A 15,028-nucleotide genomic window follows, 5' to 3' on the forward strand; every position below is an offset into this window, starting at 1 on the left:
CCTTGGAGTATAAAAATGCTATGTGTATTTTATTTTTAAAAAAAATTAATTTGTTTAGTTTTGGCTGCGTTGGGTCTTTGTTGCCGCGTGCGGGCTTTCTCTCTTGTTGCAGTGAGCTGGGGCTCCTCTTCACTGCAGTGCGTGGGCTTCTCATTGCGGTGGCTTCTCTTGTGGTGGAGCACGGGCTCTAGGCCGCGGGCTTCAGTAGTTGTGGCACTCGAGCTCAGTAGTTGCGGTGTGTGGGCTCTAGGGCACGTGGGGCTTCAGTAGTTGTGGCGCACAGGCTTAGTTGCTCCACGGCACATGGGATCGTCCCACACCAGGGCTGGAACCTGTGTCCCCTGCGTTGGCAGGTGGGTTCTTAACCACTGCGCCACCAGGGAAGCCCCCACAACGGTGTGTGTATTTTGTATTGGCTTGTACTGCCATGCTGGTATTGTAATATCATTGACCTTGGCAACATTACGTAACTGTTTTGAGCTTCAGTTTCTCCATTTGAGAAATGGGGATAAAATGACTAAGTTATAGGGTTTTTAGGAGGACTAAAGAGATTGCAGAGGAGGAAATGCCTAGTACGGTACCTGACACAGACCAGATGTACCATAAATGATTATTTAAAACAAATCAATACAATCTAAGCAGGACCAGTTCTATTTCAGTAAGGGTAGCTCTTGGAGAATGGTGAGACATGAAAAGAGAAGTTGACCAAGCTTTGGAGAGAGCTGTGTCCTCAGTCTGGTGCAGAGTATAAGATTTAGGGGCACATGTGGAAGTAAAGAGGCAGGAGGAGTTTGTGGTAAAAGGTAAAAAGTGGTAAACTGCATGCAAACATGAAGTCAGTCATTTCAAAAAGGTCACCAGGTCAGTAATTCAATAGCATTTGTCCAAATCACCGTACTTTGACGCATAAACAAATGGGAATAAAACTATTCCTCGTAATAACTGATGATGTAAGAGGCAATGTGATGTAAGGCAGATAGGCCTGAAAGCTAGAAGATCTGGGCTCACGTTCATTTCACTTAATTGTCTTATGGTCTCGGACTTCATAGGTTTTCTGAGTCTTCCCTTCAACATCCATAAAATGGTGATAATAATGCTTTTCTTATTTCTCCCCTGCTGGTTCATTGTAAGGATCGGAGATGTTTTTAAAAGTACTGCCCAAACAACATATGGGTTGTTTTCCATTTAGTATTAAGATCCGGATGGGTTGCTCAAGAATTTTCAGGCTCTTGTCCTCTTTGAGGTGAATACAAAGTAAAGGCAGCAAGAATGGGGGCTTATGTATCTGTAACTTCCTGTGTCCAGCTCTTCCAGACCACGTTTTGTAGGTAACCTCTGCTGAGCCCATTTTGCTGCTCACTTGGCCTGGCCTTTGCCATCCCTTGGCCCCCGAGAGCAGTTCAAGGATGGGTTGTGACAGGAGTACCGGGGGACTCGCAGCAACAGCCCGACACGCCCTTGGAGACTCCTGTGTTCGTGCGCTTGGTATGACTGCCTGGACCACTTACATCCTCTTCCCGTTGTTTGTCCCTGTCAGTAGCAGTAGCATCTTTTAGTGTTTTGCTCAAGGATTTCTGACACTTTTGGAAGTTTTTGTTCCTCACTCTGCTGTGCAAACACAAGAGATAAGAAACTAGGCTAGAAGATAGAGGCTGGGTTTGATGATCAGTAAAAGGAGATAAGTTCCTTGACTTGCAGTATCCAGCCTCTTCCCAGACAGTCATGTAGTGTGGGTTGTAATTTTACCATCTTCTCTTTGTGTTTCCAGGGAGTCGACGAGTTGAAGATGAAGCCCAGAGCGGAGTGCTGTTCCCCCAAGTTCTGGTTGGTGCTGGCTGTCCTGGCCGTGTCAGGCAGCAGAGCTCGTTCTCAGAAGAGCCCGCCCAGCATTGGCATTGCCGTCATCCTCGTGGGCACTTCAGACGAGGTGGCCATCAAGGATGCCCACGAGAAAGATGATTTCCACCATCTCTCTGTGGTGCCCCGTGTGGAGCTGGTAGCCATGAATGAGACAGACCCAAAGAGCATCATAACCCGCATCTGTGATCTCATGTCTGACCGGAAGATCCAGGGCGTGGTGTTTGCAGACGACACAGACCAGGAAGCCATCGCCCAGATCCTTGACTTCATTTCAGCCCAGACTCTCACCCCCATCCTGGGTATCCACGGGGGCTCCTCGATGATAATGGCAGACAAGGTAAAAGGGGGCCGTGGTGAGAATAGCCTGGGGGGTATGTACTGAGAACTAAATGATGCATTTGTTTGAATGCCAAACTCGATTATGAAAGGCGGAGTGTAACCAGATGGTAACCAGAGGTAACCAGAATGCACTGAGTGAATGGATAGACCAGGAGCTAGTCTAATGCTTTGGAGTTGAAAGTGAGGGAAAGATGCTGGTATCTAGAAGCTCCTTTTGTTTGGAACAGGTTTGTGTGTCCATTTGTTTGTAAATGGATTCACTGAAATGACTAAGAGACGTTCAAGGTTGTAGCTCGGTGATATATTTTCTTCAAAGACGTGTATGAATACCTCCTTCAAAACTTTAGAAAAGGTGTGCTCTATTCTTCCTTGATAATACATGTTCTCCCTCCATACCAGTTTCAAGAATATGAAAAGCAGAATTCCCTGAGGCAGGTAATTTGTCTCCTTGAAGATTCAGATGTCCTAGAGAAGTACTTCTTGCTAAGGTGTCCAGGCTCAACACCCATCCCATCTGCACATGTGCATGGATTTTAATCCATAGAACCGGTTGCAGCTGTGTTTTCCCCAGGCTTAGATTTGAAGGCAGTGGTTCTTAACCTTGACTGCACGTTGGAATCACCTGAAGAGCTTTCAGCACAACCAATGCCTGGGTCCCACCCCCAGAGGTTCTGGAGCACAGCCTAGGCTTTAGGATTTTTAAAAGCTCCGCAGGTGATTCTCGTGTGCAATTAAGGCCGAGAACCACTGCTTCAAGGCCGCAAATAAACCAGTCTCTCCTACCTTAATATTAGATTGTCACATGACAAAGTAATTATCATGTGACATCGATGCTTATTCTCTGACTGCAGGAAAAAGTGTTTTGTTTGTAGTTATGTTTTGTTTTTACATTTTCCACTTATTCGGTTATTTTCCCTTGCCTTGTACAATGATTATTGCTTATTGCTTAAGTACAGTACTTTTCACATACGTATTGTCTTTGCAGTCATTCATATCTTAGAATGATTCATTTCACAGGTGCAATATCTGTTGTGCATCACTGGGTTTCTTAAATTGTTTCTACTTTTGCATTGTCATCTTATACTTCTTAGTGTTGCTTTCAAAACCGCCTTCAGTGTTGTACTGAAAAGACGTGCTGTGGGCTTAACGATGTTTGCAAACGCCTCAAAACCTAGCACAGACGCCACAAGCGTGCTACTTGGCCAGTTGAGAACCACCGGGCCACAGGGCTTAACAGAGTCAAATAAGCTTGCGTGATCACTATCGCCATCTGTCGGCAGCAGGCAGAGATGACTCGTGTCTGTTTAGGAGCTTCCTTTGTTCAGTCTAGGAAAAGTCAAGTGGAGAGAACTAAGTGGGGGAACTTAATGCTTTCAGTAGCGTATGAGAAAGCTGTTGTCCCGTTCGCATGGGTAAAGGCACAGGTAAGGATGTTAGAAAAAATGCTGCCCCGAGGAGCCCATGCTAAGGGAAGTGGGATAAACTTGAATAGAATGGAAAATATAGGTGGACCATGGCAAAACCTAATGAGTTTTTGCTTCGGGTAGATTTTTTTAAACATCATTGCCCTGAGCAAAGTATATTATATTTTAGCAGTGGTATTTTGAGGGCACAACTTGCATGGAAAGAATGCCAAGATGGAGGAGCCCAGTTTTTGAATCATAAATAAGTGCAAACTTACTTTGAGAGCAAGTCAGGTGAAAATGATTGATTGATTGATTGATGTAGCGTCTGTGGACTCTTGCACAGCCTGTTATTTCAGGCTCACCCCTCCCCCCATCCCAGTGTAAAAGGTTGTTGGCTAAACTGGTTGGTTGCCTCTCTGCTGTGTCTCTTACAAATGCATAATAACAATATAATACTATGAAGAATGACGCAGGCCATGTGGAGAGACTGGGCTCTTTTGTTCAGTGATGTATCCTGGGTGCTTCAGAGTGTTTACCACGTGCTGGGAACATAACTGCTTGGCCTTCACTATCTTAGTTAATACTCTTAACAGCCCAGTGAGCTAAGTGGTATTACTTATCTCCATTTAGCAGATGGGGAAGCTGAGGCTCAGAAAGGTTAAATAACATCCCAAATTATGCGGCTAGGACGTGGAGTCCAGGACTGGTTGCTGGCTCCACAGACCGTGTGCTTGATTGCCTCTCAAGAAATTGGAGAGGCGGGTTAAGGTCTCTCCTACCTCCCTCTTCTTTACTTTCTCCTCTGTTACGTAGCACTGTGGTGAATGTTATCTGCCTAAAAGTGATGCATCCCTTGATTCATTATGGCAATACCGGAATCTGACTAGAGGAGAGGATTAATGAGCTATGAAATGGTGGAGGCTTAGGTGTAGCCTAATTCTATAGGGGGCCCCTTGGCTACCAGTTCCAGGGGTCAAATGGAGGATGGAAGCCAGTGAGGGGGATTTTTCCGGGTCATTGTAACGAGATCCCCCTCTGGTCTCCTCCCCCTCCCCCCTCCCCCCCACTGCAACCACACCCCAATATCCCATCTTATCTTTTTTCTCTCTCCATCAAAAAATGGAGGTAGGCAATAATTGTTAGGCACTTTGCTAAAATGGCCTAAATAATATCTAACTGACTTTGGACCTGAAAAGAAGAGTTACTGAAAGGTAGGTAGAAAGAGGAGAAAGAAGAAAGAAGCAAGCAGGAGGTCCTGGTGCCACAGAAGTGGGAGGGTTGAAGGCTCAGTCACGGGGTGGGAGGCCTGGGTAGGTGGGGGGCGGCTGCAGGGGATGGGTGGGGCAGTGGGAGGAACTGCTCCCCGGACGTCCGGGATCCAGAGGGCAGCAGCACTGAGATGCTGGGCAGCTGTGCAGAGGGACGTTCACAGGCCTAAAGGACCAGCCGGAAGGCAAATAAAAAGAGTCCCCCAGAAATCAGAGAAATAAGCTTTGGGGGCAAGTTTCAAAAATAAAACACCTCAAATTCTAAGGCCAGCTTTTTTATTTTTTGATAGAAGTTATTTTTAGTACCATGACTGTATCTTACCAACATAGAATGGGGACACAGAGTTTGACAACTCCGAATCCACTACGGGCAATAGGACAGCACGTTTGAAAGCGGAACTAATGCAGAAAATCTAAGAAATACAGCTTTGCTGTGTTTAAGGCATAGTCTTGAAGGTACAGTCGCCACCTGAAGGATGGTGAATAAGCCTTCCATTTTGCTTCCTCCTTCTACGAGATAGGTAATTGCCACTCTGTTTTGACTCAGTTGTTTTTTGTTTGTTTCAGATAAAACTTATTAAGTGTCCTTGTGGAAGATTGGTTTACAGGGAGGAAATTCCTGATTCAAGGAGTTCGTGATGGAAGAAAGGTAGCACAGTTAGTTACAGAGACTTTTTGGCAAAAGTAGGGAGGCATAGTTCAGCATCTGATCAAAGAGATTACGCTCACTTTTTCGCATATGCTAATTAATCAGTACAAACATTAATTAGTCTCCACTTTCCCATTGAGGAAATGCACCTTGTACCATGGCAGAAAGCAGCATGCGGGCTGATAGAGCAGAGCTGTTCAAAGCTCAGAATTCGGACTCAGAGCAGTTTTAACCATCAGTTCCTACATGTGGGGATCTGGACAGCTTACCAAACCACTTATGCTAAACCTTGGTTTTCTTGTCTGTACCATGGGGATAATCATATATCCATTATAGGGTTGTTGAAGATTAAATGAGGTAATACAGAGCAGCAGCTTCATTAATTGTCCAGCACAGCATTCAGCAGGCTAAGCTGAAGGTTGTATGGAACAGTCTGAAAGAAAGAAGAAGGCTTCATGATCCAGGAGAAGCACGAAATGAAATAGGGTCACAGCCAAATAGAGAGGCGCTTCACAACTGGACACCAACCGAGAAGGGAGCTCAGGTGAAAACCGGGGGAAGGGCTCTGAACTGTAGTGGGAGCTTTGCTCTTGTCCCACCAGGGAGGCCGAGGCTCGTTGGTGGCGTAGCTGCTCCAGGGCCAAAAAAGGGCACGTTCAGTTAAGGAAGAACTCTAATAAGAAAAGAACCACTCGCCCTTGTTGCAGGAGACCATTTAGAACAGTAACGGGGCCCATTTAAAAATGTATGAGGTGGGCTTCCCTGGTGGCTCAGTGGTTGAGAGTCCGCCTGCCGATGCGGGGGACACAGGTTTGCGCCTCGGTCCGGGAAGATCCCACATGCCGCGGAGCGGCTGGGCCCGTGAGCCATGGCCGCTGAGCCTGTGTGTCCGGAGCTTGTGCTCCACAACGGGAGAGGCCACAACAGTGAGAGACCAGCGTACTGCAAAAAATAAATAAATTAAAAAAAAAATGTATGAGGTGATTTTTGGCAGTTCCCCGCCAAGTATAAAGAGTCTATTTTATTTTGCCTTGTTATAATTGCTTTTATTCTCCCTGAGATCCTGGATTAGGATGCCCGTCAGAATCTAAATGATGAACTAAAGCAAGACATACTTTTATTTCTTTCCAGGAGAAAAGTGCTGTGCTGATTTGCTGAAATCTTTCTTGGGTTTTCAGATTTTAGCTCAGAGAGGTTAAGTAACTAATCTAAGATATTACAGCTTACGAGCAGTGGGACTGGGATTCAGATCCCAGAAGTACCTATTTTGAAACCTGTGCTTTCTATTTATGCAATTCTGCCCCACAAAGCACTGCTCTAAGAATTGTAAGTCCTGTGTTTCAGTCTCCATTCTCAGGAGCTTTGGAAATTTAGGCAAACAAATCACTTCAGCTACATGATACTCGGTTTCTAGTTTATAAGTGTTAAATTTTGTTTTCTGCCGTACCCACTTTACAACATTTTGAAGATAAAATAAAATAAAATAGTTGGAAAAATGCTGGGCAAACAGATACTTTAGGTGAGGTCATTAAAAAGTGGGGACAGGGAATGACGATCATTGAAAACTATTTTGTCACTAGCTTTAGGGCCAATGAAAATGGCTTGGGCAGGTGGTAGGAAGGAATACAGAAAGTGGAAGTTACAGTAGAATCAGGCAAAAGGGTGGAAGACCCAAGATTTAATGCTGCAAAAATGGAAGAGAAGGTGTGCTGAGTAAAGGGTCAAGGTCTGGAAATAGATCAGGGTGATCTTCACTCTGTTGATCAGAGTGGAGTATAGTAGCTAAGACATGTGTCGTGATCCTTATCTTGTTCCCCCCTAAAGGACAGGTGAACATATTGTTACTCTGGCATCTTTTGCTGTGATTCTTTCATTTCTAAATTTATTGGTTGAGAGTTAATACTTTTACTAGCACTCTAATTTTCTTTGCAGAAAGCCACGTTTTGGAATCCAACTGGGGCCAGGAGGATGGCCCTTACTCTCCTTTGGCCCCATCTTCCCTCAGTCTCCCCCTGTTCCCCACTCCCTCCCCCGACCCCGACACCTAATGGCAATATGTTTGGAGATGGTAGTTGAGCCAGAGGTGGAGTGTGACCCTGTAAATAGTCTAACTGCCTTCCATCTGCTCACGTGGGTTTCCATACCCAACATAATCTTGAAACCAAGATGGCCATGCTATTCATACCAGAGCAGAGTTAAGTCATAGAGGTGGGAGAGGCAAGACAGTAACAGAGCTGCTATCATATGCCAACTTTGTGCCAGGCATGACGTTAATGAGCATTTTAATCCTTAAGCAGTCCTGTGAGACAAGTAGCATTATTTCATTTGATGGGGAAAATAAATCAGAGAGAGTTTATGTATTGTGGCCAAAATCACATAGCTAGAAACATAGTGGGACTGGGATCTGAGTCTTTTTTTTTTTTTTCTGCTGACTTTAAAACTTCCAGTCCACACACTGAGGAAGTCAGAAGAAAGCCAGGATAGAATCCTCTGGGGGCCTGGGGGTCCGTTACTCCTCTCCCGTTTTTCCTTCCTTGAACTATACTTTGGGGGAAGGCGAGTGGGCAGTTCTCTCTGAGACGCCATAGACGTTGCAGTGATGCTGCCCTCAAACCTGTGTGGATTCCAGGACTCTCCACCTGCGTCTCGTTGGCCAGCGTATCTGCTCTTTTCCAGTTGGAGCTGGGATTTGCTTTCAAGAGACCGGCCACTTGCAGTCCAGGTGCAGTTTTAATGCCTGGAAAAACTGAGGCTCCAGAAATTGTTTTAGGCATTCACAGAAATTTAGGTGCTTGTTGCTAGAAAGTAACACGTGAGCCATCACGTCTCACGCGGCTGGCAGGAGGTGACGGTGTGTCTGTGGAAGGAAGGAGGTGACATCACGTGGAGGGAAGGCAGCCTTTGTAGCCAGTAGGCTCAAGCTCTGCGCATTCCCAGTCATGTGACTGTAGTTGTGCTCCTTAAACACTCTTAGCCTCCAGTTTTCCATTTGTACAAAAATGGGGACAGAAATAACACCTGGCTCCTAGTGGGTTTTACCAAGCCTTACGAAGCAGCGTGCCCAGCGCTTGGTAAACCGTAGGGCCTCAGTATACGCCGTCTTGTGTTTTCCTACACCAGACCTTACCTAAATCATTTGAAGGAAATGGGATTCTAATGTTTTCCCATTAACCGCAAGAGAGGAGCTTGGGATGTCAGTGCCCTTCATTTTAAGCCCGGTGGCTCAGCCGTAGCTCCGTGGGTTCCACCTCTGTGGCCTTGCAGTTACTGACTGTGCCCCGATCAGGCCATATCACGATTTTCAAAGCAGAGACATACAGTGATTTCAATAAACTGATACACATAGGATGTAAGCAATGAAGATAAGCCAAGAACATTAAAAAAGAAAGCAGAGCAGAATTAAATAGTCTTTGAATCCAGGGTTACTCATCCATTTGTCAGTGTTGATATAAAAGAAAAAGTGAGTAATGAGATGAGGGGAATATTAAAAGTACTAGGTAGGAAGTAGTAATATGTTATAGACATAGGAAGACACTTAATTTACTAAATGTCACCAGCCAGTTTTTATCTTTTTAATTTTTTTGGCCTCACCGTGCGGCTTGCAGGATCTTAGTCCCCCAACCAGGGATTGAACCCGCACCCTCGTCGATGAGAGCATGGAGTCCTAACCACTGGACCTCCAGGGAATTCCCTCACCAGCCAGTTTTTAATAGATTACACTGATATTGCTGAAAAACTCCTTGGAATCTGATTTATACACCAAGAATGTATTTTCATTCCCCTTTCTGAGACTTCTGTGATTCTTTTTGCCTCATTCTTAGGCTTTATATTTTATTCAACATTTTATATATATACATATTTTAATTAATTTTTATTGGAGTATAGTTGCTTTACAGTGTTGTGTTAGCTTCTACTGCACAGCAAAATGAATCAGCCGTACATATACATAGATCCCCTCCCTTTTGGATTTCCCTCCCATTTAGGACACCACAGTGCATTAACTAGAGTTCCCTGTGCTATACAGTATGTTGTCTACAGTTGTCTCCTTTACACATAATATCAGTAGTGTATATGTGTCAATCCCAATCTCCCAGTTCCTCCCACCCCACCCCTTTCCCCCTTGGTATCCATACATTTGTTCCCTACATCTGTTCTCTGTTTCTGCTTTGCAAATAAGGCCATCTATACCATTATTCTAGATTCCAATAAATATGTGTTATATATGATATTTGTTTTTCTCTTTCTGACTTACTTCACTCTGTATGACACTCTGTAGGTCCATTCATGTCTCTACAAACGACCCAGTTTCGTTCCTTTTTATGGCTGAGTAATAATCCGTTGTATATATATGTACCACATCTTCTTTATCCATTCCTCTGTCGATGGACATTTAGGTTGCTTCCATGACCTGACTATTGTAAATAGTGCTGCTGTGAACATGGGGATGCATGTGTCTTTTTGAATTATGATTTTCTCTGGGTATATGCTCAGTAGTGGGATTGCTGGGTCATATGGTAGTTCTATTTTTAGGTTTTTTTTTTTTTTTTTTTTGCGGTACGTGGGCCTCTCACTGTTGTGGCCCCTCCCGTTGTGGAGCACAGGCTCCGGACGCTCAGGCTCAGCGGCCATGGCTCACGGGCCCAGCCACTCTGCGGCATGTGGGATCTTCCCGGACCGGGGCACAAACCCATGTCCCCTGCATCGGCAGGTGGACTCTCAACCACTGCGCCACCAGGAAAGCCTTATTTTTAGTTTTTTAAGGAACCTTCATACTGTTTTCCATAGTGGTTGTATCAATTTCTATTCCCCAACATTATATTTTGATTCTGTGGCTTAAGCGTTCACCATGTATGAGAGTAATGTTCAAGGCTAGTTTTATTCCATTTTTCTGAAGGCAAAATACTTTACTGCTCCTATTCTATTTCACAGAGACAAAGAACACCCGAGTTTATTATGGGTTGTTAGGAGGTTACAATGAGAAAGAGAACTAACACCGATCATTTACTTTTGTCAGGCTCTGAGCTGGTCACCTTAATATGAGCTTCATTTATATGTTGCTTCATTTACTTCTTTCATTGCATTTATGAGGCATGCATTTTGTCTGTATTTCACAGATGAGGAAACTGTAGATCAGAGAAGCTGTTTTGCCCAAGACGTTTAGGTATTGATTGCTCATGATGGCTTAAACCAATAAGTGTTTATTGGTGTCTCAGCACAAGGCTCCTGGAGCTGGGGACTGCTGGGGCTGGTGCAGTGACATGGTGAGGTCAGGGCTGACTTCTGGGCTTTTCTTGACATTTTGGTAATTGTTGTGAGGAGGCTGCCCTTGCTCTAGGCGTCCTGCCCCAAACCCAAAGCAGGGAAAGCCAGGGGGTGGGTATCATTAGACCAGGAAAAGTCTTCCCCATATCCTTGATCTCATGACCCCAAATCACGTCACATGGCCACCCCTTTGGGGGTTGCAGGCTCTCTGGTGGAGGTGGCAAGGGGACAAGCACTGGGACCAACTTTGAGGTTAGTCAACAGGCAGTGTCTCTCAAAGGAAGGAAGTGATGACCTAGGAATTCAGCCAATGTTTGTGTGACTCTAAAGCTCAACATCTCTCATGTGAAATTTCTCCTACTTTACACCAAACTCTGCTTTTGTGCCCTTGGTCCAGTCGCCTCACATGTCCTCCAGGACTTTGGCTCACCAGTTATGTCTTTTTTCTCCTTAATTATCAACTTATTCCTCCCTGCTGGCATCTGCCGTCTAGCTTAGTGGTCCTCAGGAGATGTTTGGAAATGTACTGGGGGAGTTTTTTGGATGATGATAATGACTGGTCTGTGTGTGTGTGTGTGTGTGTGTGTGTGTGTGTGTTTGCACGCACCCACTACTGGCACTTAGAACACAGAGGCCAGGTGTATGAAGCGTCCTGCAGGATACATGATAGTACCCACCTGTCAAGAATTGTCTTCCCGGGGCTTCCCTGGCAGCGCAGTGGTTGAGAATCTGCCTGCCAATGCAGGGGACACAGGTTTGTGCCCTGGTCTGGGAAGATCCCACATGCCACGGAGCAACTAGGCCCATGAGCCACAATTACTGAGCCTGCGCGTCTGGAGCCTGTGCTCCGCAACAAGAGAGGCCGCGATAGTGAGAGGCCAATGCACCGCGATGAAGAGTGGCCCCCGCTCGCCACAAGTAGAGAAAGCCCTCGCACAGAAACAAAGACCCAACACAGCCAAAAATAAATAAATAAAATTAAAAAAAAATAAAAACAAAGAATTGTCTTCCCCAAAATGTCAATTTTGCCCTCTTCAAACATGCTCAGATCACTCTCATATTAATAAATAAACAAACCTGAAAGCTTTCCTTGACCCTGGTTTTCCTCCCTCGCTCTTTATTTTCATAGTTAAATTCCTTCAGTGCTCATCGGAAATTGCTGTTTTCAATTCCTTGTCTTTCCCTTTATGCAAAATGCCAAATCCAAGCGGGGTTTTCAAGTCGTTCGTGGCCTTCTGTGGCCCTGAACACCGTTGACCCTTTTAGTGCTATTACAAAAATTATGATGACAAGAGGCATTAGGTTTGTCACAGATTTGGTGACAGAGGGACGGAGGATGAGTAGAATTTGGAACATGGGTGGGTCACAGGAGCGGGAACACTGGCAAGCAGTTGGATCTGGGACTGGAGGTAAAGAGAGTGGTCTGGGCTGGAAGTTAAGAGATGAGCCTCACTGGGATGGAGGGGGTCGTTGAAACCAGCAGGGTGGAGGAGAGGCTGAGAACGAACGCGGGGGACGAGGAGAGAAGTGTGTCCAGGACAGAACCCCTACTTGAGGGATGAGAGGAGGGGGAGATGGGAAAGAGCTAAAGAGATTCTTAGAGACATAAGAAGAGATCAAGAACGAGGAGGAAAGAGAGGCGTGTCTAAAGCAGGAGGGAGCCGCTGCCCAGTCTGGGGGGTCAACCCCGGCCACTCCCTTCCCCTCAGGACAGTTAGGCCAACAGTAGAGAAGCCTTGTCGCGGATTCCCTCCCCTCCGTGCACTGCAGCGACCTCAGTGGCACTGCTGCCCTCTTGTCCTCCCTGCCACGTGGCAGCTTGCCTGTGTGGTTCTTTAGAAACTCACATCTGATCGTTACACTTTCACTTAAAACTCCACACCGGCTTGCCACGGCTGGGACTAGGACATCCTCTCTGATGTGGTCCCAGGCCACCTCTCCAGGATTTTCCCTTCTCCTCCCCGCCCTTGAGCAGCAACGTGAGGTCACGCTAAATCAGTCACCGCGCCTCGTCTGGTCCTGACGGTTTTACATCTCTGGGCCTTGGTCAGTGCCTCTTCCTCCTTTTCCACCCAGAAGCGCCTACTACTCACTTTCCAAGAGAAATCATGGCACTTCTGTGAACCCTTTTCTGACTCCCATCTTCATAGAATTTACTAGTTCTTTTTTTTTTTTTTTTTTTTTTGCACTTCACCTGTGCTCTTAAATGCTTTTATTATAACCCATCCTGTTTACTTATCTGTCTCATCTGCTGTACAGTGGGGCTCCTTGTGGGCCAGGCCATGCTTTACTGACTTTCGTGTTCCCAGCACGTGCCATAATGTTGGGTGCATAGTAACAGCCAACTGTTGTTACACAATTAGCAATTGTTAAAATGTACACTCTATGTACACACTCTAGGGGGTTGAATGGTGACCCCGAAACGATACTTCTGTGTCCTAACTCCTGGACCCTGTGAATGTGACCTCATTTGAAAAAAGGATCTTTACAGATGTTATTAAGGATCTTATGATGAGATCATCTTGGATTAGCCAAGTGGGCCCTAAATCCAGTGACAAACGTCCTTCTAAGAGGTAGAAGAGGAGAAGACGTCTACACAAGGGGGAGGTCCTTGAAAGAGGCAGATGCTGGAGTTATTTAGCCACAAGCCAAGGAAGCCACCAGAAACCTGGAAGAGGCAAAGGAAGATTCTCCCCTGGAGCTTTTAGAGGGAACACGACCCTGCCGACTCTCGAGTTCAGGCTCCAGCCTCCAGAACCCTGAGAAAAGAAATTTCTGTTGTTTTAAGCCGCCAAGTATGTGATACAACTGTTACGGCAGCCCTAGGGAAGTAGCAACACTCACATGGCAGTTAAGAGGGGGCGCTCCGGCATCTCAGTGCCTAGATTGTTTCCTGGCTCCACTGTTTACTGTGTGACCTTTGGCAAATAACTTGACTTCTCTGAATCTTAGTTTCCTCATCTATACAATGGTGGTAAAAATAGACCCTGTTTCTTAAGGTTTATTAAGTAAAGTTCTTAAAAGTGCTTAGAAAAGGCCTGGCAAATGGCAGGAATCAGTAAGAGTGGGTCTGTGAGAGTTTTTCAGTAAGTCTCCATTGAATAAATGAATGAGTGAGGGAGTGATGTGAATAGAAACGCAAGCCGTCCACGGCAGGATCTGAACTCACCTAGCTCCCGGGTACTTGGCTCGCGTATCCTGGACCTCCGGGGCCTGGGACAGTGCTGAGAGGTGAGGTGTCAGAGTCAGTCAGCTGTTCTTTGGTGGAACTTCAGGGCAGTGAGGCTTGTCTTTTAATATCCCTTTCTGTCCTCCTCTCTCCTTGGGTTTGGTTTTGCTTCTTTGTTTTGTGTACCTGTGCGTGTGCACGTGTGTGTGTGTGTGTGTGTGTGTGTTTGCCGCTGCCGTTAGTTGCCTGTATCTTTCTCTTCTCCGTCCTCAGGATGGAGCATCTCACCTAGGACTGTCCTCCTAATCCAGTGTCATGCTTTCAGATTTTTCTTTTTCCCTCCCTTCAAATAAAAGCTGCTGTTTCTTTTCCCTTTATCCCCTTTCATTTCATACTTTTCATAGTCCTTATCACAATTGTAATGAATCATAATCGTTTTTTATTAGCCATCTGTCCTGCTAGACTACAAGCTTCATGAGGGCAGGGACTATGTCTTTTGCATTTTTGTGTCTGCAGAACCTAACATATAGCTTGGCGCATAGTAAGCCCTTAATACATACTTATTTAAATATATGGGTAGATTATTATTTCAGTGCAACAGATGTTAGTCGCAATTCAGAGAAAAGTATTTTAAACCCAAATAAAAATGGACGGTAGGATTACTCTCTGGTTCCTGGCGAGTACATTCCTTACCTCTCTCCAGGCTGCTATCTCCCTCACCCTTCCCTTCTTCGCCTCTGCCAGATACCAGCAGTCAACACCTTGGCACTCACAGCCACTTGATTTCCAGCAGACAGTCATGGCAAGAGGGCAGTCTTAGGTTAGGGGTGCATTCTGAGGTGGCAGAGCACAGCTTTTCTCATGCACAGCAGATGGCTGCCGGTGACAATCTCGACTTTATTAGCCTTCTTTCAAAGGAGGAAGCAGAAAGAAACATTTTTTTTTAAGTTTTGAAAGATAAACATGTTCAATTCATGTGACATGCTACTCAGCCAGGTAGCACCAATGAACTTTAATCAATGTGATTAAGTTTCCAAAGGTCCTAGCAAGAGATTTTGAAACTTCCTTTAGCAAA

At 45.5% G+C, this 15,028-nt stretch overlaps 1 protein-coding gene across 1 annotated transcript in view; it reads left to right on the plus strand.

The window, feature by feature from the left end:
* Positions 1-1,786: 1,786 nt before the first annotated feature.
* Positions 1,787-15,028, plus strand: part of GRIN2B (glutamate ionotropic receptor NMDA type subunit 2B) — a gene marked incomplete at both ends in the record, with an annotated part of 298,387 nt that continues 285,145 nt past the window's right edge. The window contains one exon of the mRNA XM_082635335.1: positions 1,787-2,197. Coding sequence (XP_082491461.1) covers positions 1,787-2,197 — 411 coding nt within the window. The remainder of the gene's footprint in view (positions 2,198-15,028) is intronic.

This window comes from Mesoplodon mirus (genome assembly GCF_964341445.2).
Source record: "Mesoplodon mirus genome assembly, chromosome: 11".
In the NCBI taxonomy this organism is placed as follows: domain Eukaryota; kingdom Metazoa; phylum Chordata; class Mammalia; order Artiodactyla; family Ziphiidae; genus Mesoplodon; species Mesoplodon mirus.